The sequence below is a fragment of the Pleurodeles waltl genome, chromosome 10 (assembly GCF_031143425.1).
Source record: "Pleurodeles waltl isolate 20211129_DDA chromosome 10, aPleWal1.hap1.20221129, whole genome shotgun sequence".
NCBI lineage: Eukaryota > Metazoa > Chordata > Amphibia > Caudata > Salamandridae > Pleurodeles > Pleurodeles waltl.
The window spans coordinates 308,888,548-308,913,666 of NC_090449.1; the positions used below are offsets into that span (position 1 = coordinate 308,888,548).

Here is a 25,119-nt window from a genome sequence, read left to right on the forward strand (position 1 = left end):
GCTCACATTGCCGTCTAAGATTGAGGACCTTGAGGCCATGCTCACACAGGAACAACCTCAGAATAGTAGGCGTCGCAGAGTCCACCAACATAGAAAACATGGAAAGTTATGTAGAACAACTTCTGACGGACCAACTAGGGTGAGATACATTTTCTGACATTTTCAGTGTGGATCGTGCCCATCGCCAGCTGGCCCCACACCCAGTTCCGGGACCTGCCCGCACCCTACTATCCCAAGACGATTGAACTGCAGGGATTGGGATGCGATGCTCCGGAAGGTACGTGAATTGAAAGTACTGTGATATGAGGGCTCCGAGCTGTCTACCTGGATTCCAACCAGCAGTTGCAGTAGGCATAGAGGCAGTTCATCCAGGCCAAGCACCGATTGCAAGAGCTGCAAATGAAATATAGCATACTCTACCCTGCGTGGCTGCACGTGTTGGTCAACAGCAAGGTGACAATCTTTGCTAACGTGAAGCAACTGCAGCAGTTCATCAAACGGCAGGAGATGACTGGGGCCTGACACCACTCCCCAAGGATGGACAACAATGATGCAGACAACTTGCGGACTTGGAGGACTGAAACTGAGCTCCACTAGCCAGAGGCTTCAACACTCTATCCTGGACGCTCCTGTGACTGCACTGATTGAAGGACGCTGCTCTTTAACAGGGAAATTTGGTGGGATCGAGCTGTCTTCCTCTTCCCTTGGCAGACTGGCAGGAGCTGGCAGCATTGCATGGACCTGCAAGAGATAACAACGATAAAGCATGGTAAGAGGGTTCCTGTGTTATACCTGTGAGGCTGAACGTGTTTTGGGCTCATCAGTGACTGTGCACAGCCCCCGCAGTGTTAGAGTGCAATGGAGGTTGAGGCTGGAACAGTAATGTTTGTGATGTTATTTTTATGGCTTTAGGCACACTGTATGTATGATACATAGCTATTAGAGTCACAGAGAGGCAGGCCGGGCAACATCTGTGCCCGTGTGTGCACCACTTAATTCTATCCAGGATTGCACTTGAGGGGGTAAGGATGGCATAAGGATGAGAACTCATTCACTGTGCAAGTTGTGGGAATTCACAGTGTGGTAGAGGAGGTGGGTACTTTACCATGCAGCAGTTCCTTTAGGGCGGATGTTGGCTATGAGCATTTAATCATGCTGAGTAAGGAGTGTTTGCTAGTACGAGACAGTTTGCTGATGGCAGATGATTTGCGGAGCGCAGCAGCAGGACCTCCAAGGCGCCCGCTGCTATGCCTCATGATGTGGAATGTCAGGGAGCTAAACAATTACATGAAAATATGCAAGGTGGTAGCTTAGTTAAAGAGGAACAAGGTGGATGTTGCCATCCTACAAAAGACTTATCTTGCACCAGGTAGTGGAGCGTTTACACAGCGCAGAATGCAGGGCCTTAGTTGCGTGGCAGACTTCACTTCACATGCCAGGGGTTTCCTCATCTGGGCTCGTAGGAGTTTGGGTGTCCAGCTACAGGAGGTCCAGATAGATCAGAGAGGCAGATACCTAGTCGCATGCTGCTTTAAGATGACCTAGCAGTCTTGTTGGTTGGGTGTATGGGCCCAGCCATGATGACCCACAATTCTACCACACACTCATTGCCCAGCTGGTGCAATGGGGTGACCTTCAGCAAATATGAGGTGGCGATTTTAACTGTGGGTTTTGTCCTAAATGGGATTGCTCCAGAGGATCAACCAGGCAGCCGTTGGCAGCAGCTCATGCTATTACAAATATAGCATCTCATGGGGGCTTAGTAGATACTTGGCACTACTGAATCCCCACCAGGTCAGGGTACTCTCATTACTCGTCTGTACATGATATACACACCGGTATTAATTACTGGTTGGCATCACAGCTATTAGTTCCACAAGTACATTGGTGCAGGCCACGCACACACTCTGACCATTTGCAGTTTTTTCTGGAGCTAGCACTGTAAAACCCACAGCGGCCGACGTTTACATGGTGATTTCCTCTGTATTCGCTATTGGATGCCACGTTTTGGTAGGAACTAGCATAGGCAATAGAGGAGTTCTTCATCACCAATGTAGGGTCAGTCGACAGGTTTGCGACAGTATGGGAAGCATTCAGTGTCTAAACATGGGGCTTTACCTTGTATAGAAATAATTGGGTCCTTAAGGCGCTGCGCAGAAGCCTGCGGCGACTGGAAACGGAGATTGCAGACTTGGAAAGACGTCACAGGGAGATAGCTGATTTGGGCCTTCTAGGCACCATTAGGGCTAAGATGGATGAATACCACAAAATAGCACAGAGCGAGGTGAACCAAGTATGCTGTTGCACACAAGTACAGGGAGGTTGAACGCCTGGTGGTGTTCTAGGTGCACTGCTGCATCCTCAGCAGGAACATGATGCAATCATGGAAGTGCAGTAGGGGTTGATTCTGAGTGCAGCTGACCAGGTCTTGAGAGTTTCCGCATGTGTTAAGCTGACCTGTATAGGTCTTGTCTTTAATGATAGCACTGGACTATCTTGTGCATATAGCAATGAAATGGTTCTGCTGCACCCTTTGGAGATACACATTGTGCTCAAAGATGTGTGTCAGGGATGGCGTCAGGCACCAATGTCCTCACATTGGCCTTCTATAAGGCTTACCAGGATCAGCTCATCCCACACTTGGTCACGTTGTATGAGGAAATAATCGGAGAGGGTTGCATGCCCCCCACAATGTGCAAGGCCCTGCTGGTAGTCCGCTGTCAAACTTAGATACCAAAATGTATGCGAAGGTCCTGGTTAATCGTTTGGCTCCGCTACTACTGGGTGGTGATGGGCCCTGAGCAGTCCAGTTTTGTTCTGGGGTGTAGTTTAGTGTTTAATCTCAGAACACTGTTTTGCTTATATACTGGAGTGCGTGTCACAGCAGTATTTCTCAATGCAGAAAAAGCATTTGACTCAGTCGAATGGGGTTTCATGCTGGCAGTCCTGCAACGTATAGGGGTCGGCGATGTCTTCATTTGGTCAAGGTGCTCTATACAAAACCAACTGCATGGGTTCGGTCACTGCTCCCATCGGCATTTCAAGGGGCACCAGGCAGGGCTGCCCCCTATCTCCCGTGTTTTATACCCCAGTGGCTGCACCATTGGACTGAACTCTTCAGAAACACTCCTCACACAGAGGGCTACGATTCCTGAACTACAATTGAATAATCTCGGCTAATGCCCATGATGAGCCTGATCGTAATCTAACAACAGTCCTACAAGAGGTGGTACTGTTCGGGGTACATTCCAGGCCTTGTGTAAATTGGGATAAGTACATTATATTCCCACTCACCCCAGCCACGGTACCAGTGGTGTTAGACTACCCACTGCAGTAGACGACAGAACCAGTATGCTGTCTGGGGATTCAGGTGCACACAGATCCGGCAGTCGTGATGTTAGATAGTTATGGCAGAGCAGTGCAGAGATTGTCAGAGTCTGTTGACTGCTGGATTAGGCTGACGCTGTCGCTCACTGGGTGGGTAGTCATCTTGAAAATGGTGGTCCTGCCCAACACTTTTTTCTGTTTACAAAAATCCTGATACTTTTGACCCAGATGGCATTCGATAATATTCACACCCTGATGATCCACCTGGTATGGATGGGCAAGCAGCCATAGGTGGGAGACCCTGAGGTTCCTTTAAAATACTGGGGTTATTGCCCCTGATCTAAAAACATATTACAGGAATGAGCAATCCCCCTTCACCCATTCCTGGATTCATGGCCCACGCAATTTGCAGCATCTCTGGCTAGGAAAGGATGCGGTGGCCCGCATACGTTAACCCCAGACTCTGTTTAATCGTCCAATTCGGTGTGACATCTTTGACTCATTGAATGTAACACTCTGCTCCTGGCACCGCCTCCTGGAGAGACAGGTCGGGTCCTTGCTATTCTCACCCCATGTCCCATTGGACTGGTGCCTGTGGTTCCCTGTGGGTCAGGAACGTACAGCCCCAGAAGCTTTGTAGGACTTAGGTAAACAACAGATGGGGGATTGTTTTAGTGGTGGAGCAACGTCTGGTTGGGAGGTGGTGTGGGAGTGGTGTGATGGGTCCACCACCCTAATACAATTTAACTTTTATTAAGCAGGTCATGCATTGCGGACTTAGTTGGGGGATGATGTAATGGAGCCACCAGCCGTGCTGGCACTGTCCTCTCTTCTACAAACAGCTACACCCTCCCGTATAATGGCGAGACTATATGTGTTTCCACAGGGGGCGCAAAGAACTGGTATCTCAAAGGCAAGGCTTGAATGGCAAAGGGACCTGGGAATCATAATCAGTGGCAGGCAATGGAAGTATTGCTGCTCAGTTGTTAAGACCATCTCATTGAATAGCAGATACAGGCTCCTCCACTTTAAATATGTCAATAGAGTGTACCACACACCAGTCCAACTATTCCAATATGGTGTGATGAGGTGGTGGTGGGATTTGCGCACTAAGGCCCATATTTATACTTTTTGATGCTGAACTGCACTAACACATTTCAGCATCAAAAAGTTTACGGTCGGCTAGCGCCATGCCAAGACACCAGCCGGGCATCATATTTATTGTATGATGCTATCTGGCTTTTTGAGGCCCAGCTAGCGTCATGGAAAAGGACGCTAGCCAGGTGGGGAGGCGTAGGGGTAACAGGGAGTTTGGTGGCAAAGGATGACGCTAGTACGGGCAGAGGCAAAATAAATGGGTCTGCCCAGACTAGCGTCATTTTCTGACATTAGAACCCCATGGACATGACTCCTTTCTCAGTTAAGACAGGAGTTATGCCCCCCAGACCCAATGGCCATGCACAGGGGACTTATGTCCGCAGAGCGTGACCATTGGGCACAGTGCCATGTAGGGGGGCCCAAGTTAGGCCCCCCATGGCACTTTGAAAAAATAAAATAAAATACCTCTACCTACCTGAGATGGGGTCCCCCCCATCCTTAGCTGTCTTCCTGGTGTGGGTGGGGTAGGTGAGGGTGTCCCTGGGGCCAGGGAAGGGCACCTGTGGTCTCTTCCCATTGTCTCTGACCATGGAAAAAGGCCCACAGGTCCCCTAAAGCCTGCCCTGACCCAGACATTAAATTCCGGCGCTAAGCAAGCTTAGCGCCATTATTTAAGGCCCCATCCCCCATGCTAGATTTTAGCATGGGGGAATAAATATGGCAGTAAGGCCATATCGTCATTTCCTGGACGGGAACGCCTACCTTGCATCTCATTGACGGTTTTCACGTCCAGAAAATGACGTAAATTCCATAACTTTGGCACTAGAAATGTCTGGTGACAAACAAATATAAATATGGAGTTAGGTTTGCGCTGAATTAGCGTAAAAATAAAATGATTCCAATTTGGCGCAAACCGAGTATAAATATGGGCCTTAATTCTGTCCCAGAGTGCAGGCCGTTTGGTTCACTGTGTTCAGGGAACAGGGTGCGATTGTTGGCAAACCACTGGAACCGGCGCCGCTATTGGCATTGCTGGGATATGTCAGAGAATTGCAGAGTGCTATAAGGTAACTGGTAGCCATAGACTTACTGCTTGAGATGCACTGGACAACGATGCACTGGGCCCGCTTCCGACTCTGAGGGAATGGCACAAGGACATGGCATATTGTAACACACAGTCAGATACTCACAGAGAGTCGCTCCCGAGCTGCCCTGACCCAGACATTAAATTCCGGCGCTAAGCAAGCTTAGCGCCATTATTTAAGGCCCCATCCCCCCATGCTAGATTTTAGCATGGGGGAATAAATATGGCAGTAGGGCCATATCGTCATTTCCTGGACGGGAACGCCTACCTTGCATCTCATTGACGCAAGGTAGGTTTTCACGTCCACAAAATGACGTAAATTCCATAACTTTGGCACTAGACATGTCTGGTGACAAAATATAAATATGGAGTTAGGTTTGCGCTGAATTAGCGTAAAACAAAAATGATGCCAATTCGCGCAAACCGAGTATAAATTTGGGCCTTAATTCTGTCCCAGAGTGCCGGTCGTTTGGTTCACTGTGTTTAGGGAACAGGGTGAGATTGTTGGCAAACCACTGGAACCGGCGCCCCTCTTGGCATTGCTGGGATATGACAGGGAATTGCAGAGTGCTATAAGGTAACTGGTAGCCATAGACTTACTGCTTGAGATGCACTGGACAGCGATGCACTGGGCCCACTTCCGAATCTGAGGGAATGGCACAAGGACATGGCATATTGTAACACACAGTCAGATACTCACAGAGAGTCGTTCCCGAGCTGCAACCACACAAGGGACATCTGGGGAGCATATCAGGCTTACCCAGTTAGGTTGAGTCTGAAGAATCACCTGGGGAGGATGATGAACGTGAAGCAGCAAAGTAGGTGAGACCCAATAGGGGCAAAGGGGGCCTGTGTTTGATATATTGCTGTGTGAATGCGGTAGGTTTGACTTATACCCCATGTTTGGTGTCATGTGTTCTAGAAATTGGGCCATATCTGCCATTGGAAAGGCCACTATTGGCCAAATTGTAAATAGAGCAGCAAGGAATCCATCTTGAAGTTGCACCATGTGCTAGGATTCTGGTCACCCTGATCGTAAGTGTATTAGTTTCATGCTGTTCGTACACCCCTTATAACTGGATGCATGCTCATGCCAATGTACCTGGGGCATATTTATACCCCATTTATGCTGAATTTGCGTCATTTTATTTTACGCAAATTTGGAGCAAAATGAACTCCATATTTATATTTTGGCGCTACACCCGCCTAACGTCAAAATATCAGAGTTTTCACAATTTTTTAGATGTGTGAACCTACCTTGTGGCAATGAGATGCAAGGTAGGTGTTTCCATCTAAAAAATTGTGCTAACCCCATGCACCATAGTTATCCCCCGTGCTAAAATGACGCACGGGTGGGAGGAGGGGCTAAATAATTATTTTACACCCGGGTCAGACCAGGCATTAGGGGACCTGTGGAGCCATTTCTGTGGTTGTTCACCGTGGTTGCGTCCTGGAATTGCGCAAGCCGGTGCTATAGTTTTTGATGCAAAACTGTGAAAATGCAGTTTTGCGTCAGAAAGTATAAATATGGGCCTATGTGTCTTACTAAGCTGTATTTTTGTTGGGAAAAACTCAAAATAAAGTTTAAAAAATAATTCAGAAAAAATGGTGGATATCCTATGTTCAACTATCATTTACAATTTCCTCAATTTATAGTATATACCATGTGTAAATGGCAATTCATTGAGGTATAGGCTCTAAAGGGCATTATTATAAGCAAGCTGCACCTGTGCAAAGTTGGAAAAAAAAAACACAAACCAAAGCAAAGTGTTGATAAAATGCTTACTTTCCAGTGCAAATTATTTTTTGTTCTAGAAGATAGTCCTATAATGACACAAATAGATTTTTGTGCTACTTTGCATTATTGTGCCTCAATAGGGGTCCCATGAGTGGCTATGTGTGGTACTACGTTACCACTCATTGTTTTTGATGTAATGCCCTATCTATTAACAATGGGAGACAGGGCTTTGCACCAAAAAAGATTGCCTCCTCAAGGCAGGTACTAACAAGAAGAAATGTATTTATTCTCCTAACTTTTTTCACATTGCATGTGCACTGCACTGTACAGCACACACAAAATGTGTGAAAATGTTTTGAAGTGTGTCTAAATTTAGTATTCTGTACTGAAAGGGCTCCCTTCCTGTACAAAGTCTATGCTAGACATGCCATATGTGCACGGCACTAGGCAGCCTGAAAAAGCACTAGCGCTGGGAAACAGAGCGACCATGCCTTATCTTAGTACATATGAGGCAGCAAGTTTCATTGCTATGCTGTGTTAAACGTTACATTAGTAAATCTCTCCCTAAGTTGGTACATGATGGTAGTGGACTGGACAACCACCAATTTTTGGTGGTTCAGCCACATACACAAAACTCTACATGACACTCTTAATGCCTTTGCTATTAAACTATGTGCCATGAAAGATGACAATTTCCAATGAAGGGCACTGTGAAAAATATACTTTTAAACGTTTTTGTTATTGATTTCTCGACATAGAAAGACTCGCAAGTAATATCCACTACATCATGCTTCACCTGAAGCACAAGATCAGAACTCTGTGATTTCTGTGCAATGCCAGATCAATATTATTTCTATTAATCTTATAGTGTCTGCAGTTACCTCTCTCACACTGTTTGCCCTTTATTCTTCTTCATATATGTTGTTTCCCAATCAGACATAACCCTGCCACACAAAATGCAATCTTCCCTTTCTCTGTATCTACAAAGATCCAGTTTCTTTTTGGAAAGCAGTTATTTTATGTTATGTAGATCTGTAGAGCATGCTAGCACCCGGGACAATGTGCGTGTGAGTCTTGCCAAAGCTAGGGCATGGTAGTCCTACTCAAAAAGCCAGGTCTTCTCAAAAGGCTGAGTGAGGCCGAGGCACTCGTGTGTAGCAGCAGGTCATTCCACACTTTAGGAGCGATGTAGGAGAAGACTCGATTGCCGGATCTGGTTTTCAGTATGTGTGAGATATGTGCAAGTTGGAGTCCGGATGAAGGTGTCAGGAAGTTTGGGAAAGCATATGCAATTGTAGAGTTATTCTGGGCCAATGTTATGTAGTGGGTTCAATATATGGCTGAGGAGTTTAATTATGCTTGTCTATGTATGGGGAGCTTATGGAGCTCTTTCAGGTTTAGTGTGATTAAGTGTAGCGTAAGGGGTTGCGAGTGATTCTGGCTGCCAAGTCTTGAATGGTGTGCATTCTTTTGTTTAGTTTTTCTGCTGATCTCAGCATACATGGGGCCTGATTCTAACTTTGGCGGGCGGCGGAGGCCGCCCGCCGAAGTTCCCCCACCAAAATACCGCTCCGCGGTCAGGGTATTTTGGGATTTGCCCTGGGCTGGCGGGCGGCCGCCAAAAGGCCGCCCGCCAGCCCAGGGCAAATCAACCTTCCCACGAGGACGCCGGCTCAGAATTGAGCCGGCGTAGTGGGAAGGTGCGACGGGTGCAGTGGCACCCGTCACGTATTTCAGTGTCTGCATAGCAGACACTGAAATACTTTGTGGGGCCCCCAGGGGCCCCGCAGCACCCCCTACCGCCATCCTGTTCCTGGCACAGGATGGCGGTAGGGGGTGTCAGAATCCCCATGGCTGCGGAGCGCGCTCCGCAGCCATGGAGGATTCTGTAGGGCAGTGGAAAACCGGCGGGAGACCGCCGGTTTTCCTTGTCTGACTGCGGCCGAACCGCCGCGGTCAGAATGCCCTGCGGGGCACCGCCGGTCTGTCGGCGGTGCTCCCGCCGACCCTGGCCCCGGCGGGTGTCCCCATAATCCAGCTTGCTTGTGACAAGGGTGTGTGTTATGAGTTTCTGGGTGGGCATTGATGGAGTTGACTTAGAAGTCATGCCATGTTTTCTGTTGATAATGGCCAGAAGGTTCGTGGCCTGAATGGTGGGGCTGGGTTTGGTCCTACCTCTGTTGGCCACAATGTCTAGTCCCACAGTGAAGTGCTGTTCCTGAAGATCAAGATTTCAGAATTGTCTGTGTTCAGCTTCAGCCAGTTGGTTTTCATCCTGTAATCCCTTTCAGTCATGCAGGATTTAAACTTGATCTCGGCACTGGACGTTTTGTCCTTTGATGAGATGCATGTTGAGGTGCATGTTGCTGGTGTTGATTCCCCAAGAGTGGGTGATGCTGGCTGGAGGGATCATGTATGCATTGAAGAGGGCCAGACTCTGGGAGAATCCTTGCATAACTCTGCAAATGAGGTCGAGGGCATCTAAGGTCTAGGGTGCCAGGCTGACTGACTAGATCCTCCCAGTTATAAAGGGGCAGGTCCATCAGAGTGTGTGTAATTAAATTCCAATGTCATGTAGGGGGTCGGGTGAGAATTGGGTTGGAAAAAAGTACCAAATACTGCAGAGGGGCCCAGGAGGTTGAGGGCCGCCATGACTCCTCCATGCAAAGTCCTGCGGATGCCATCCATGGTCGCGATGAAGGCAGTTTCCATGCTGATGTTCAGTTTGAAACAAAACTGAGTGTTGTCAAAGAGTTAGTGGTTGTTGGAATATTCAGTGAAGCAATTGTTCATGATTTTCTCTAACACCTTTGCCAGGAATGGTAGCAGGCAGATAGGTCTATAGTTGGCAAACATTGAATTGGGGTTTCTTTGCAATGGGAGTGGATGGACTTCATGGTGCAGCGGTTTTTTCTTCGGTGATGACAGACCCTATGACTAGTATTGGTTCTTCGGAAAAGATCGGCAGCTGTTTGGCAAGGTCAGCCGGAATCCGGTTGCGAGCTGAAGTTGCTGTAAATGGCAATGATTTTATTGCTGAACAATTGAGAAAGGTTGTTGCACAGGTCCTTTGAGGTGGTGATCGAGTTTGAGCAGGCTGATGGTGAGTTGAAGTCCTTCACAATGGCCAAGATTTCTTCACTTCTGTTGTTGCTGGCATCAATGTTGTCAGCCAGAGTGGCACATTTGGTAGTCCGAAACATTTGTTCATAGCATCTCAGGGTGGATGTAAACATGCATCTATCTACTAACAATGGAAGACAGGGCTTTGCACAAAAAAGAATGCCTCCTCGAGGCAGGTACTAACATGGAGAAATGTATATCTTCTCTTAACTTTCTTCACATTGCATGTTCGAGCAGTAGCAGCGCCTCGCTCCCCCATCTCCTCGCCCCACCCTCAGCACCTTTACATCCTCACGGGTGAGTAGTGCACTTTACAAATTCCTGATTGAGTGATTGATTATCCTGGCTTATTCTCCATTGGTGCTCCAGTTATTTGCAGTGGTGTTTCATCAGTCTGAGTTCCTCTGTGTACTAACTGGCCTGGTTTCTAGCTTTTGTTGTATTGTTCTGTTTGAGAGGGGGCAGGTAGTGGACAGAAGAGGTGATCCAATTGTTGAAATTCTTGATGGCTTTGGAGAGGCCTGTGCTGTGTTTAGGTCAGTGGGTGTTGAGATCAGTGTTCCCTGCTAAACTTGTAGTCTGTCCAGGAGACTAATGTAGGCTTATCAACTCTGAGGTTGTCGAAGGTGGTGAGAACAGGGCCCAAGCATTGTCCAGCGATGTGGGTAGGTCCCTTTATTCATTGGGCAAGGTCCAGGTTTCCAAGGTCTTCGATTAATGGTTTTGAATTAGGGTCGGAGTGGTCATTCAAGTGGAAGTTCAGATCTCCACGTAGAATGTATGTGCTAGCCCTGAGGGTGAGTGGTGCGACAAAGTCTGTGATAGTGTTGGTGAAGTTGGTGTGAGGTCCGGTGGACTTTAAATGAGAGTGCCACTTAGAGTGAAGTTGTCCGTGACGTGTGCTTAGATGAAATGTGTTTTTTTTTTTGGGAGGATAATGTGTCCATGAAGGTGTTGCAGCTGATGGTGTTTTTGTGGATGATGGTAATTCTGCCTCTGAGCTTCCGAAGTTTGTCCTTGCCTGGCAAACTTGTGGTTGGGGGATGGCTGTGACAATGTCAGGTGTAGATGCAGGGTTCAGCCAGGTTTTCATGAAGAAAAGAAGCTCTGGGTGTTGCCATGCTGTGGTGTGAGTGCAGGGTGCTGTTGGTGATTGTGTATTGAGTGTTGGGTGTGGGTCATTTCATGAAACCTTGCAGGAAGAACAACCGAACAGGAGAACTCTTACCCGGTGTTGTGTGGTGTGGCGATTTAGCAGCATGTACACTGGATGGAGTTGAGGCCATGGAGGGTCACAGTGGGATGGTGGCAGGAGGAGCAAGGTGCATGGTTGATTGCACAGCCCAGGAACGAAAGGGCAGAGTGGGGTTGCCTTTGGCATGCCAGAGTTATGCAGCATGCTGTACACATCTGCATCACATTTGCACTGCTGTGGCCATTAAGTAGGTCTTTTGAGGGGAATGGGAGTGATGTCACTGTTTGTGCAGATGGATGATGGCAGTTGAGTATATCAAAATCTGGAAAATGAGACCAAATCATCAAGAAAAGATTAATCTGCATATCACTCACCCTTTCTTGCATTTGCTTCCACAACACTGAAAAATACAACAAGACTACTAGTTTCTGTAAAGGGAGCATCTGCTTCAGCTAACAATGCCTGTCTGAGGAAAGAGTGTGTATTATTATGAAAGTTAGCAATGAAAAACGTGTTTCTTATGAAGATAACATACTCACAAGTTTGCATTTTATTTTTTTGTTTCTCTTTGTGAAAAAGAGTGTTTTAGGAATCTCAAGAGTATGTTAAGACCCCACAAGGAGGTGTTTGGCACCATGGAATTTTGCAAAAAGCACACCATATATCAAGCCAATCTCTGGTCTGTATCAAGCATGCAACATGCCAACAATGTTTTCTCTTTTCTGTTCTGTTCCAGGTGTTGGGCTCTGAATGAGAATTTGGCCTACTGGTGGATCATCCGCATTCCTATCCTTCTTGCATCACTGGTATGGCGTTCCTTGAACTGCTGGAAATATTGAGACTGTAGCTTATAGAAACTGGCCTTTCTGCAGCTATGGGCTTTCAAGCACAGGGCTGTCCTTACCACACTGATGCGGAGCCCCAATTAACTGGCTAGGCACTGGCTGCCTTTTTTTAACTCATGTCTCCTACTTCCATACCACATTTCCCCAAGGCCTGGCCCACTTATGCAAATATTACGTATCTTTTTCTGGCTGTATGTTGTTAGATTGGACTCCCTTGCAACATCCAGAGGCAGATTCATTAACACCTTGCTATGCTGAAAGTCACACAAAGTGGCTTAAAGTGGCACAAAGTGTTGCTAAAGTGAATACTTTCCAATGAAAAATTGTTTTTACCATAGAAAGTAGCGTCCAAGGCCATCCCACGCTACCACCCATGGGTCTTGACACATCGCCACAGCTATTAAAATATTTAGACAGAGTTTTGTGCCATAATATAACGCCTCCTCCAGGCAGACACTACTTAAGATACATCTTTTCACATGATGAAGGTGTGCTGCACTGTGCAGCACACCTCCAATGTGTGAAAAGTTTAAAGATTTGTCTAGGTATGTTATTTTGAACTGGAAGGGTACCCTTCAAGTACAAAACATATATCAGACACCACTTAAACACACATACACCTCTGCACTATACACTCTATGCACTATTTTACATAGGTGTGTGTTAGAAATTGAGTCTCTAGATGGCAGAGATATACACCCTGTCCAAGTAGGGACCACTATCGTAGTCACAGAAAGCTACAACACAACCTAAATTATCCTGTGCTCACCCTCCAGTAGCTTTGTGCAGAACAGGCAAGCTCAACTTAGAAGGCAATTTGTAAAGTATTTGTGCAATAACTCATACAGTAACACAGTGAAAACACCACAAAAAGAACTCCACACCAGTTTAGAAAAATAAATAATATCTATCTGAATAAAACAACAAAGGTCCAGTATGCACAGGTCAAGATATCAGCCCTTGGAGATCACTTGTGATCGTATGGCAAAGTCTTACTAGCAGTTTCAGGGAGCAGCAGGCAGCAGGGCAACAAGCAGAAAAGGAGTCCTTCCAGAAATGGTCCAGTTGAGTCCCTTGGGCAGCACTAGAGTCTGTCAGACAGAGTCCAGTCGTAGGTCCAGAAGTGTCTGACTTTGGGGGTCACATACCCAGTATATATACCCAAATGTGCCTTTGAAGTGGAAGAGATTTCAAAGAGTAGTTTTGAAGTGCCCCAGTTCCCCTTTCAATCCAGTCCTGTCTGACAAGGGATCTGTGGGGGGGTCATCAGTCCTTTGTGTGGGATAAAGCTACTACCCTTTGAAGTGTGAGGGCCCCTCCAGCCTTCCTGCCCAGGAAGACCCACCAGTATACAGATGCACCTGAGTGTCCTGTGTTTATGGCTGTCTGGGTGGAATGCACAAGGGGAACTAAATGTAGGAGGCTTGCCCTCTATGTAGTGTGCAAAGCTAGTGTAGAAATGTAGCCTCTTCTAGCATGGTTACCCTCATATTTGGCCGGCTTGTCAGTGTGTTTGACTATGTCTACTGAGATCCTGCTAACCAGGACCCCCGTAGTTATGCTCTCTCCCACTAACTTTGGTTGTTGGATACTGTTAACACAGTATTCTACTCATAATTGGTATAGTGGTGCCCCCTCACATGTCCCTAGTATATGGTACTTAGGTACCCAGGGCTTTGGGGTTCCAGGGGATCACTATGGGCTGCAGCATTTCTTTTGCCACCCATAGGGAGCCCATGCAAAGGCTTCTACATGATTGCCATTGTAGCCTGTGTGAAAAGGTGCATGCACCCTTTCACTGCCATTTGCACTGCAAAAGGCCACTTATAAGTCACCTCTAGAGCAGGCATTCCAGCCATGAAGGCAGGGAGCAGAATACCTGTATGTGAGGGCACCCCTGCACTAGCAGAGATGCTCCCACAACCTCCAGGACCATTTTCCTGTACCTTGTGAGTGCGGGATGCCATTTCACACGTGCACTGGATATAGGTCACTACCTATGTCCAGCTTCACAATGGTAACTCCGAATAAGGCCATGTTTGGTATCAAACATGTTGGAATCATACCCCAAGGCTTTTGCAAGCAATGGTTGTATGATTCCATGCACTCTGGGGGCTCCTTAGAGGAGGACCCCCAGTACTACCATTACAGACTTCTGAGGTTTTCTCGGCAGCCCCAGCTGCTGCCACCTTTCAGACAGGTTTCTGCCCTCCTGTTGCTCGAGCAGCTTGAGCCCAAGATGGCAGAACAAAGGATTTCCTTTGGGAGAGGGGTGTTACACCCTCTCCCTTTGGAAATAGGTAGTACAGGCACAGGAGAGGTAAGCTCCCAGAGCCTCTGGAAATGCTTTGAAGTGCACAGATGGTGCCCTCCTTGCATAATCCAAGCCACACCGGTTCAGGGACCCCCCAGTCCTTGCTCTGGCATGAAACTAGACAAAGGAAAGGGTAGTGACCACTCCCCTGTCAATCACCACCCCAGGGGTGGTGCTCAGAGCTCCACCAGAGGGTCCCTGGGTTTTGCCATCTTGGATTCCAAGTTGGCAGGGAACTCTGGGAGCATCTGAGTGTCCAGTGCCTGCAGGTGACGTCAGAACCCTACCTGATAGGTGCTTACCTGTGTAGCTGCCCAATCCCCCTTTCAGGGCTATTTAGGGTCTCTCTTTTGGGTGGTTCTTCAGATTCCGATTGCAAGACTCCAGCAGGAATCCTCTGAATCCTTTACTTCACCTTCTTTCTGAAGAAACTGCATCTGGACCCTCCAGGAACTCTACAAACTGCAACAAAGAAGCAAAGGTGACTTCTGCAACATTGTATCTTCAGCTCCTACCACAACTGCAACTGTTTCCAGGTTGTGCATCCTCCGAGGACCGCCTGTCTTCAGCCTGCACCAGAAGAACGAAGGAATCTCCCTTGAAGTGAAGGAGTCAGTCACTTCCCTGCTTCAGCGGGCACCCCTCTGGAGCAATAATCGGTGGCTTGGGTCCCCTCCCGCGACAAAGTGCTTGGATCTAGCATCACAGGTGTTGGACTGAAGTGGTCCCGATGGTCCTGACATCCTACTGTCCAACTTCGGTGGAGGTAAGAGCTTGCCTCCTCACGCAAGACAGTACCCCTGTGCACTGCATGTTTTGCAGTTGCCAAGGCTTGTTGCCATCTTTCCACAAAGTTCTTCATGCACTGTGCAGCTCTAGCCCCCAGCACTTCTTCCTGCGACGCACAGCTTCCTGACTGGTTCTCTGACGGTGTGGGATCCCTTTGTGTAGTGCTGTGTGGGCCTCCTTTTGCACCTTCTTTGTCCCGGTGCTCTGGGACTCCTGTGCACACTACCTGGTCTTCTGAGGGTTCACTGAGTTGCTGAGATCGCCTCCTCTGATTACCCCTCCTGGGTAGAGTCCACCAGGTCCCTCCTGGTGCCAGGCAGCGCCATTTTCCACTAACCGTGAGGTTTGCGTGTGCCAAGGCTTGCTGGCGGAATCCAGCAACGCACACCAGACTGCAATCATCCATCCGGCATGGGACATTGGCACCAACCAAGAATCTGCATCTGTCTCCTTGCGTGCAGTACTGACTTTTCTTCACTGGTGGTTCTTCTTTTGCACCTTCATCCAGGTTAGCGGGGGCTCCTGTTCTCACTGGACTCTTCAGTGCTTCTTGGACTTGGTTCCCTTCTTCCACAGGTCTTCAGGTCCAGGAATCCATCGTTGGTGTCTTTCAGTCTCTTTTGGATCTTGCAATATCTTCTTTCTCGTGTTCGTGTGTGTTCTAGGAAAGCTACTCCTGCTTTCCTGGGCTCTGGGTGAGTTCTATTTCTTACCTTTGGTGTTTTCTAATACTCCCAGCGCCCCTCTACACACTTCACTTGCCTAGGTGGGAAACCGACTTTCACATTTCACTTTCTTAGTATATAGTTTGCGTTCCCCCTAGGGCCATTTCTAACTATTGTGATTTTCACTATTTGCACTGTTTTCTAACTGTTTTTTTACAGCTGTTTCTGCATACTAGTGTATATAATTTGTGTATTACTATTACTAAGGGAGCATAGTCTGTATGGTATTTTTAGCATTTGTGTCACCAAAATAAAGTACCTATGTTTTTGTAACACTGAATATTTTCTTTCATGTGTGTGAGTACTGTGTGACCACAGTGGTATTGCATGAGCTTTACATGTTTCCTAGATAAGCCTTGGCTGCTCATTCACACTACCCCTAGAGAGCCTGGCTTCTAGACACTGTCTACATTTCACTAATAGGGGACAACTGGACCTGGTATAAGGTGTAGGTACCTGAGGTACCCACCACAAACCAGACCAGTCTCCTACAGTTAGGCACACTGTGCAGGGAATCCAGGCAACCGCACATGGGTTTACAGGGTAAAAACTAGATCACCTAATGCGCTAATTTTGATGGTAGCTTGACAGAGCAGTTAGGCTAATCTTGGAGAAGTGCAAAGCATTTGTTGTACTTACAGCATCAATCTTGCAACTCACACACTCAAAGGAATAACTCAAGACCAATTTATAAAAAATACTTCAGATTTTTATATAAAGTTTAAGACCACGATTATCAGAGTTGGTTAAGTAATTTTTGAGATATAAATTTTTGAATTTTAATAAAAATAGTCTTTTTGTGAGTAATTACGCACAATAGGAATCAATGTAGGATAACCTTAAAAGATACATATAAAATCACACAGTAGGTTTACCAAGTTCATCTTTTGCAGGTTGCTGTGGTTGTCGATGAGCACTCTGTGCCAACTGTAGAAGTTTGGGTGGCTCCCAGTTCCGGCGGCAGCAGCGGGGAAAAGTCTCTGGAGCTGATGCAGGGCGACTGCGAGGATCACTTGGAAAAGCACTGCACAGGTAAGTTTAAAGGTGAATCTTGGGGTCCCCTTGGAGTTTTGCGATCACAAGGGGAGGGGGACTCTTGGGGCACAGCTATTTCTTCAGTGCAGGGCACAGGGTGGCCAGGTGCAGAGCGAAGCAGTGAGCCAGGAGCTGTGTGCAAGGATGCCCTTAGAAGCAGTTGGTAGGTCAGTTCCAGGGTTGATTGCAGGATAACAAGGGCACTCTGGCGGGAGATCCAGATTATTTCTAAAGTCACTCAACTGGGACTTCCGCCTGGTCTTCTGCCTGGTCTTTATTTATTCCAGGGTGGACTGCTTTTCTTGGTGTTTACAGTCAGAAGACCAATACCCAGGGTATTGTATGATGCATCTCCTAGAGGGGCAGTGGGACCAAACTTGGCACACTGGCAGGGTTTGTCCTCACAGTTGTCAGTGTGGAGTTTGGTCTGGCTGCAGTGTCTGTTTCTGGAGTTAGCATCCGGTCAGTGTAGTGAGCCTCACTGGCCTGTTGGCTCCTTGTGGATTTAGAGTGGTACCTCCGCTCTGGGGGGAGTTCTCTGGCAATTTGCGAAGCCTGAAGGTCCTCTGGGGTTCTTTAGAGTTTTTCCAGTTATCCAGCAGCAGTGATTTCTGGGTCCTGGGGGCAGCAGGCAGGGTTTGACGCCTATCCTTTGGTGCAGCCTGTCCACAGTTCTCGTGCCTTGGATCATCTTGGCGCTGGTCTTCTTCTATCCCTTGAATATGATTTATTGGTCTAGGGATGCCAAAGAAATACTGTATTTTGTGGATGTTTTAGGGGGAACCTGGTAGTGGCCGATGGGTCATCCACCATAGAGTGGCTACACCCACTAAATGACCACTCCCTGTGGGCAGGGATCACTTCCAAACACCAGATTGGCTATTTTCCTTCCATCCAAGATGGAAGAAAATGAAATGGAGGGTCCATCTCGCAAGCAACACCTTAGGGGTGGTGCATGCGAGGTAGGGCCACTCCTCCTGTCCGTTGTTTGAGTTTCCTGCTGTTATTCCCACCAAAAGTGGGGTTTTGCAATGGGGACGGCCATCTGCTGCTAGCAGCAGGCCTCTAGGTCTAGTTTCAAGGCAGTATGCCCTTTGAAGCTCACCAACAGGGCAGTGCGCATTCCTGAGGGAGGGGGTGTTAGCACCTCCAAACCAAAGAGCTTTGTTCTACATCCCAGAGGGCAGAGGTCCTTACCCCAGGGGTGCAAATTTGTGTCAGGAGGTGGCAGACTGGATGTGACCGACCGGTAACCAAACCAAGGTAGTTAGCTTTTGCAGGGGCACCTCTAAGGTAATCCCTAGGCACTTTTTATAATAAATCCAACACTGGTACCAGTTTATCATTCTGAGTTGTTTGATACCAAACAACCCAGGGTTCGGAGTGGCCATTATGTAGCAGTGAAACTCGTATTGACCAATGTCCAGCACATGTATAAAACTGGCTGCTCTGATCACTCACTATGTCCCAGGCTTGGCAAGGACACAGTGGGGGCATATTGTTCATGCAGCTAATCCCTCACATGCGGTATAATGCAGCCTGCTTTAGCCCTGTAAGGCCTGACAGAGGGGTGTCTTACCATAGTGCATAAAGTGTATAGTGGACAGGGCACGCAGGCAGTGGGCCAAGTTGAGTTTGTATAGGGTTTGCCTCAGGACACTCAGCCACGGCCATACAGGGTGGTACAATAAGTGCTGCTGCCCTCAGGATCCTGACTTTAGTACCTCCTGCCCCGGGTACCTAAGTACCATTACTGGGGCTACAGGGGGCAGCTAAAAATGTCTCCAATTGTGCCAATGCATCATAGCAGTTTAGGGAAAGAGCTCTGACCCAGGGAACATGGATAGCAGGGGCCCTGGCCTTTAACAACATTTATGCTATATTATATACCAGGCAAAAAGTGGGGGACACCCATGTCAAAGAGAGGCATTTTCTCTCACTACCCCCACCCACAAATGAAGGAGGATGAGACTACCCTTTCCCTAGTGAGTCTTCATCATCTAAGTGGAAGAACCTGAAAAGGCCATCTGTATTGCCATGGGCAGTCCCAGGTCTGTCTTCCACTTGAAAATCCATTCCCTGTAGGGAAATAGAACACCTAAGCAGTTTGGGGTTTTTACCCTTCATATGTTGTAGCCATCTGAGAGGCCTGTGGTCAGTCTGAACTATGAAGTGAGAGCCAAACAGATATGGCCTCAGCTTCTTCAGGGCCCAAAACACAGCAAAGGCTTCCCTCTCTATAGCACTCCAATTTTGTTCCTTATGGAGTACTTTCTTGCTTATAAAAGCAACTGGCTGGTCCTGTCCATCATCACTTTTTGGACTATGATTTGCCTGTAGTAGCCTGGTGATTTTAGGAATGGAGTAGAGCACATAGCATTTTTCAGAGTGTCAAAGGCCCTTTGACAACTCACTGCCCAGTTAATCTTTTTGGGCATTGTCTTGGAGGTTAATTATTTGAGAGGGGCAAGTAGGGTTCCATATTCCTTCATAAATCTCCTATAGTACCCAGTCAAGCCAAAGAATGTCCTGACCTGTGTCTGGGTTGTAGGAGCTTCCCAAGCCAGAATGGTCTGGTTCTTGGGCTGCAGGGGTTGTACTTGGCCTCCACCAACCAGGTGGCCCAAGTAAACAACTTTTCCCTGCCCTATCTGGCACTTACTGGCCTTGATAGTGAGGCCTGCCTGCTGCAGAGCCTCAAGGACCTTCCCTAGGTAGATCAGGTGATCCTGCTAGGTGGAACTATAGACAGCTCGTTCATCCAGATAAGCTGCACTAAAAGATTCCAGTCCAGCAAGGTCTCGGTTCACCAACCTCTGGAAAGTGGCAAGTACATTCTTTAATCCAAAGGGCACAACAGTGAACTGATAATGCCCACTAGGAGTAGAAAATGCTGACCTCTTGTTTGCTCATGGGGTCAGGCCAGTCTGCCAGTATCCAGATGTTAAATCAAAAGTACTCAGATATTTGGATGCCCCTAGTCTGTTGGTGTACTCATCAGCTCTTGAGGTTAGATGTGCATCAGTTTTGGTAACAGAGTTGAGCTCTTGTAATTCACACAAAACCTCATTTCTTTTTCTCTCCTTTAGAGTGAGGTCTGGGGACTAAAACTACTGGGCTAGCCCAGGAACTCTCAGAAGGTTCAATGACACCCAAATCCAACATCTTTTTGACTTCCGCTTGGATACTCTCCCTGACATGGTCTGACTGTCTGTAAGTTTTGTTTTTGACAGGCAAGCTGTCTCAAGTGTCCACATCATGGGTACACCAGTTTGTATTTCCAGTGGTCAGGGAGAATAACTCAGCATATTGGTTGAGGGCTTACCTGCAGTCTGCTGTTGTTCTGTGAGGGTATCTGATTAGACCATACAGTCCACAAAACCATATTGTGGGTTGCTGGAGAGGAGATCAGGGAGAGGTTCACTCTCAATCTCCTGTCCCTCATCTGTGACCATGAGCATTGCCACATCAGCTCTGTCATAGAAGACTTTTAGGTGGTTGACATGGATAATTCTTTTGGGTTTTTGCACCTGCCTAGGTCAACTACATAGGTGACCTCCCATTTCTTTTCAAGAATGGGATAGGGCCCAGACCATTTGTCCAGGTGGGCCCTTGGAGCAATAGTCTCCAACACTCAAGTCTTCTGCCCCGTTTGGAACTCAACCGTAGCAGTTTTCTGGTCATACCAGAGCTTTTGCAGCTCCTGGCTGGCCTGAAGATTTTTACAGGCTTTCTCCGTGTACTCAGCCATTCTTGAACATAGGCCAAGCACATAGTCCACAATATCTTGCTTAGGGTCTTTGAGAGGCTTATCCCAGCCTTCCATAGCAAGACTTAGTGGTCCCCTAACAGGGTACCCAAACAAAAGCACAAATGGAGAGAAACCTACTCCCTTTTGTGGTACTTCCCTGTAGGCAAGAAAGCAGGACATCCTATCTTCATCTGAGTTTTTCAGGGAGTCCTCCAATCATGCCTTTTAGGGTTTTATTAAATCTTTCAACCAAACCGTTTGTGTGAGGATACTATGGGTTGGTGAATTTATAAGTCATTCCACATTCCTTCCACATGTGTTTTACGCATGCAGACATGAAGTTTAAACCCCTGTCTGATACTACCTCCTTAGGAAACCCTAAGTGGTGAAAATACCCAGGAGGGCTTTTTCAACTGCAGGAAAAGTAACGGTTTTAAGGGGTATAGCCTCAGGATATCTAGTGGCATGATCCACTAGTATGTAGCTGTTTGAGTGTCAAGGGGGCCAACAGTGTCAACCCCTACCCTTTCAAAGGGTATCCCAACCACAGGTAGTGGCATAAATGGGCCTTTAAGTCCCTTTAAGTGTCCACCTGCTTTGCCACTGGCTTGGCAGGTAGTGCAGGAGTGACAAAAGTCCTTCACTTTTTGGAACGTTCCTGGCCAATTAAAGTGGCTAACTAACCTACTCCAAGTTTTATTTTGGCACAGATGCACAGCTAGGGGAATGCCATGGGCTAAACTGAGGAGAAATTCTCTGAACTGCTGGGGCACTATCACCCTCCTGGTTGCACCAGGTTTGAGGTCTCTGGTCTCAGTGTACAGAAGCGCATTCTCCCAATAAACCCTGTGGGTACCACTGATGTTTTCTAGCTCTCCCTGTGCAGCTTGCTGGCTCAGGCATTCAAAAGTAGTACTGGGCCTCTCCCTCTGGCACAGATCTGCCCTGGACGGTCACCCTGGACCCAAGAGCTCTGGTGGTAAGGCTCAAGCTCTGCAGGCTCAGTTCCCTCCAAGAAGGGTGAAGCCTTTTTACTTAGAAGAGAGATCCTGATCTTGGATCTGTTTTGAAGCTGTTTCCCCAGTCTTCTTGCCTTTTCTCTTGGGAGGCCGGTCCACTACTTCAGGATCCAGCTCTTCTTTTTACCTTCTGAAGTTTGCTCTGTGCCTTAGTCTTGACACATGCCCATTCTGGATACCCAAGCATTGCTGCATGGGTATTTAGTCATACTTCAGCTCAGGAGGAATGCTGTAGGTCATTTCCAAGCAGGCAATCTACTGGGATGGATGAGGACACAGCCACGTCTTTTGCCCTACTACTCCCCCCAATCAAAGGTTACCATATCCATGGAATGGAACTTTGTCTCATTGTCAGCATTGGTGACAAGATAATACTTCCCGACCAGGTACTGATTTGAGTAGACCAAGTGCTGGGTTACCATGGTAACACTAGACCCTGTGCCCCTCAGTGCTTCCACTTTCTTCCCATTATTCAAAGTACGCTGTCTGTATTTTGCATATTACTTGGCCAGGCAGCACAAAATAATTCTACCCCACCCTCAGCGACTAATGGTGCCTCTGTGGTGTCACTGACATGGTCAGGCCACACCTTTGATCCCTTATGGAGATTGGAAACTGAATATACTGCAGATTTTACGCAAATGCAGTGCAAAACTAACTCCATATTTTTATTTTGATGTTAGACATGTCTAACGTCAAAATATTGGTGTTTGCACCATTTTTTAGATGCGTGAACCTACCTTGCATCAATGAGATGCAAGGTAGGCATTCCTATGTAAAAAACGGTGCTAACCCTATAGCCCCATATTCATCCCCCCATGCTAAAATGATGCACGGGTGGGAAGAGGGGCTAAATAATGGTGCAACGCATGCTCTGCACCATTATTTAATGCCTGGGTCAGACCAGGCATTAAGGGACCTGTGGACCCATTTCCATGGTTAAACACCATGGAATGAGTCCACAGGAGCCCTCCTCAAGCCCCAAGAACACCCACACCAGAGGGGCACCGGAGGATGTGGGATCCCAGGTAAGGATAGGTAAGTATTTTTTTTTAAACTAAAGTGCCATTGGATGACCAACTTGGGGCCCCTTGCATGGCATAGGGTGCAGTGGCCATGCCCAGGGGACACTGGTCCCCTCTGCTGGTCATTGGGGTGGTGGGCATGACTCCTATCTTTTCTAAGACAGGAGTCATGTGGTATGGATGGTTTTGCATCAGTAAATGACGCTAGGCTGGTTAGAGTAATCTTTTTTTACTATAACCAGCCTAACATCATTTTTTGGTGTAAAACCCCCTTCTCCCATACCGCCAGCCCCACCAGGCTAACGTCATTTTTTTAATGCTAGCCCCTCCTTTGCACCGGCTTGCGCCATTCCATAAATATGGTGCCAGGCTGTTGCTCAGGAATGGCGCAAGCCAGTGCTAAACTTTTTGGTGCAAAAGTGCGTTAGTGCAGTTTTGCACCAAAAAGTATAAATATGCCCCCTAGAGTCTCCAGTTTGGTGCCCTTTAGTCTTGTAGTTGTGGCATTAAGTCTTGTAGGGGTCAAAGTTCTCACCTTTCAACCCATTCCTAGACTGTGAATAGCCTCTGGTGCAGATTATTGGGGGCCTTGAGAAAACACTTCATTATTTTTGTTGTGGCTCCCAACTTTCCCTTGGGGAGGCTTTTTGGCCTCTCTTTTTTGGTCTCCCCCACCAGTAGTAGTTTTGGTTATCCTTGTTTTGACCCAATGGTATGCCTTCCTCCCCAATTCTTGACGGGAAAGTTGACCGAGGTCTATCAGGTGTTGATGTAGCCTATCACTGAAACAATTACTTAGCAGATGCTCTTTCATGAATAGGTTGTACAACCCATCATAATTTTGTACCTTATTCCCAGCTAACCAACCACCCAGCATTTTTACTGAATAGTCCACAAATTCTACCCAAGTTTGGCTCTAGGTTTTTCGAGTCTCCCTGAACTTCATACGGTACTCTTCAGTTGTAAATCCAAAGCCCTCAATCAGAGTACCCTTTACGATGTCGAAGGATTTAGAATCTGCCTCATTCAGTGTCAGGAGCCTATCCCTGCTTTTTCCTGAGAATAACTCCACAACAGTGTGCCTCAGTCAATTTCCTACCCAATACAGGCACTTTCAAAGGTAGACAACCATTTGACTCTATGATCCCCTTCAGCGAAGGGAGGGACAACTCCTTTTTGGGAGTTTGATTTTGAAGGATTTCTCCCTCACTACTTATATGCTGCCACCAGAGATGGGTCCTAGGCCCAACTCTATTCTCTGTTTCTCTATTTTCAAAAGCTGTCTCTCTAAGGCCAGTCTCTTGCTCAACCTGGCAATGTTCAGGTCTGCTCCTGTGGCTGCAATGGTGCTTCTGGTAGAGGAGCCACTATCATCCCCATTGTCCACAGGGTCTTCTTCATCCACCACAGTTGCATCATCATTTATCTCATCTGGGGGATTGTCTCTTTCATGCTGCGCAACCAGACACTTAAGTTTCTCTGCACTGGGGCTTTTTCCAGTACGAATTTGGTACAGTCTGGAGAGTCACCTTATTTGGTCATAGCTACATGCCTCATAAGGTTCCAGGTCGAGCTCCTGGTTCTTGGTCTCTGCATCTGTCATTTTTATTTTACTAAAGTTGGGATATTTTTTAAGAATTTGGAATCTCCTTTTTGGATAGGATAACTAAAAGATGGACTTTCAGAACCTTTTGCTAAAGTTGTCAGGACCTAACCAGGGCCCTAACAATTATTTAAAAATTTGAAAAACAATTTCAAACAATTGAAAATCAAAAACAATTAAGCTAAAGGCAATTTGGAGAGTTACCCGTCCGCTCACAACATTGACAGAGTGGTATCAGTAAATGAACAGTCTTTTTCCCTCGCTGATCTACCAAATGTAGAAGGCTGTCCCTCTTTGTAGTATGCAGGACAACCAGGCAACCACACGTTGGTTTACAGGCATAAAAACTAGATCACCTGATGCTTTAATTTTTATGGTAGCTTTGTCAAGCAGTTATGCCAATCTTGGAGAAGTGCAAAGCATTTTTTGTACCCATAGCATCATTCTT

The 25,119-nt window shown here is 47.2% G+C and overlaps 1 protein-coding gene across 1 annotated transcript in view; it reads left to right on the top strand.

The window, feature by feature from the left end:
* Window positions 1–25,119, top strand: part of LOC138261495 (glucagon receptor-like) — a 562,622-nt gene that overhangs the window by 431,358 nt on the left and 106,145 nt on the right. Inside the window, exon 11 of the mRNA XM_069210480.1 lies at window positions 12,302–12,371. Within this exon, the coding sequence (XP_069066581.1) occupies window positions 12,302–12,371 (70 nt within the window). The remainder of the gene's footprint in view (window positions 1–12,301; window positions 12,372–25,119) is intronic.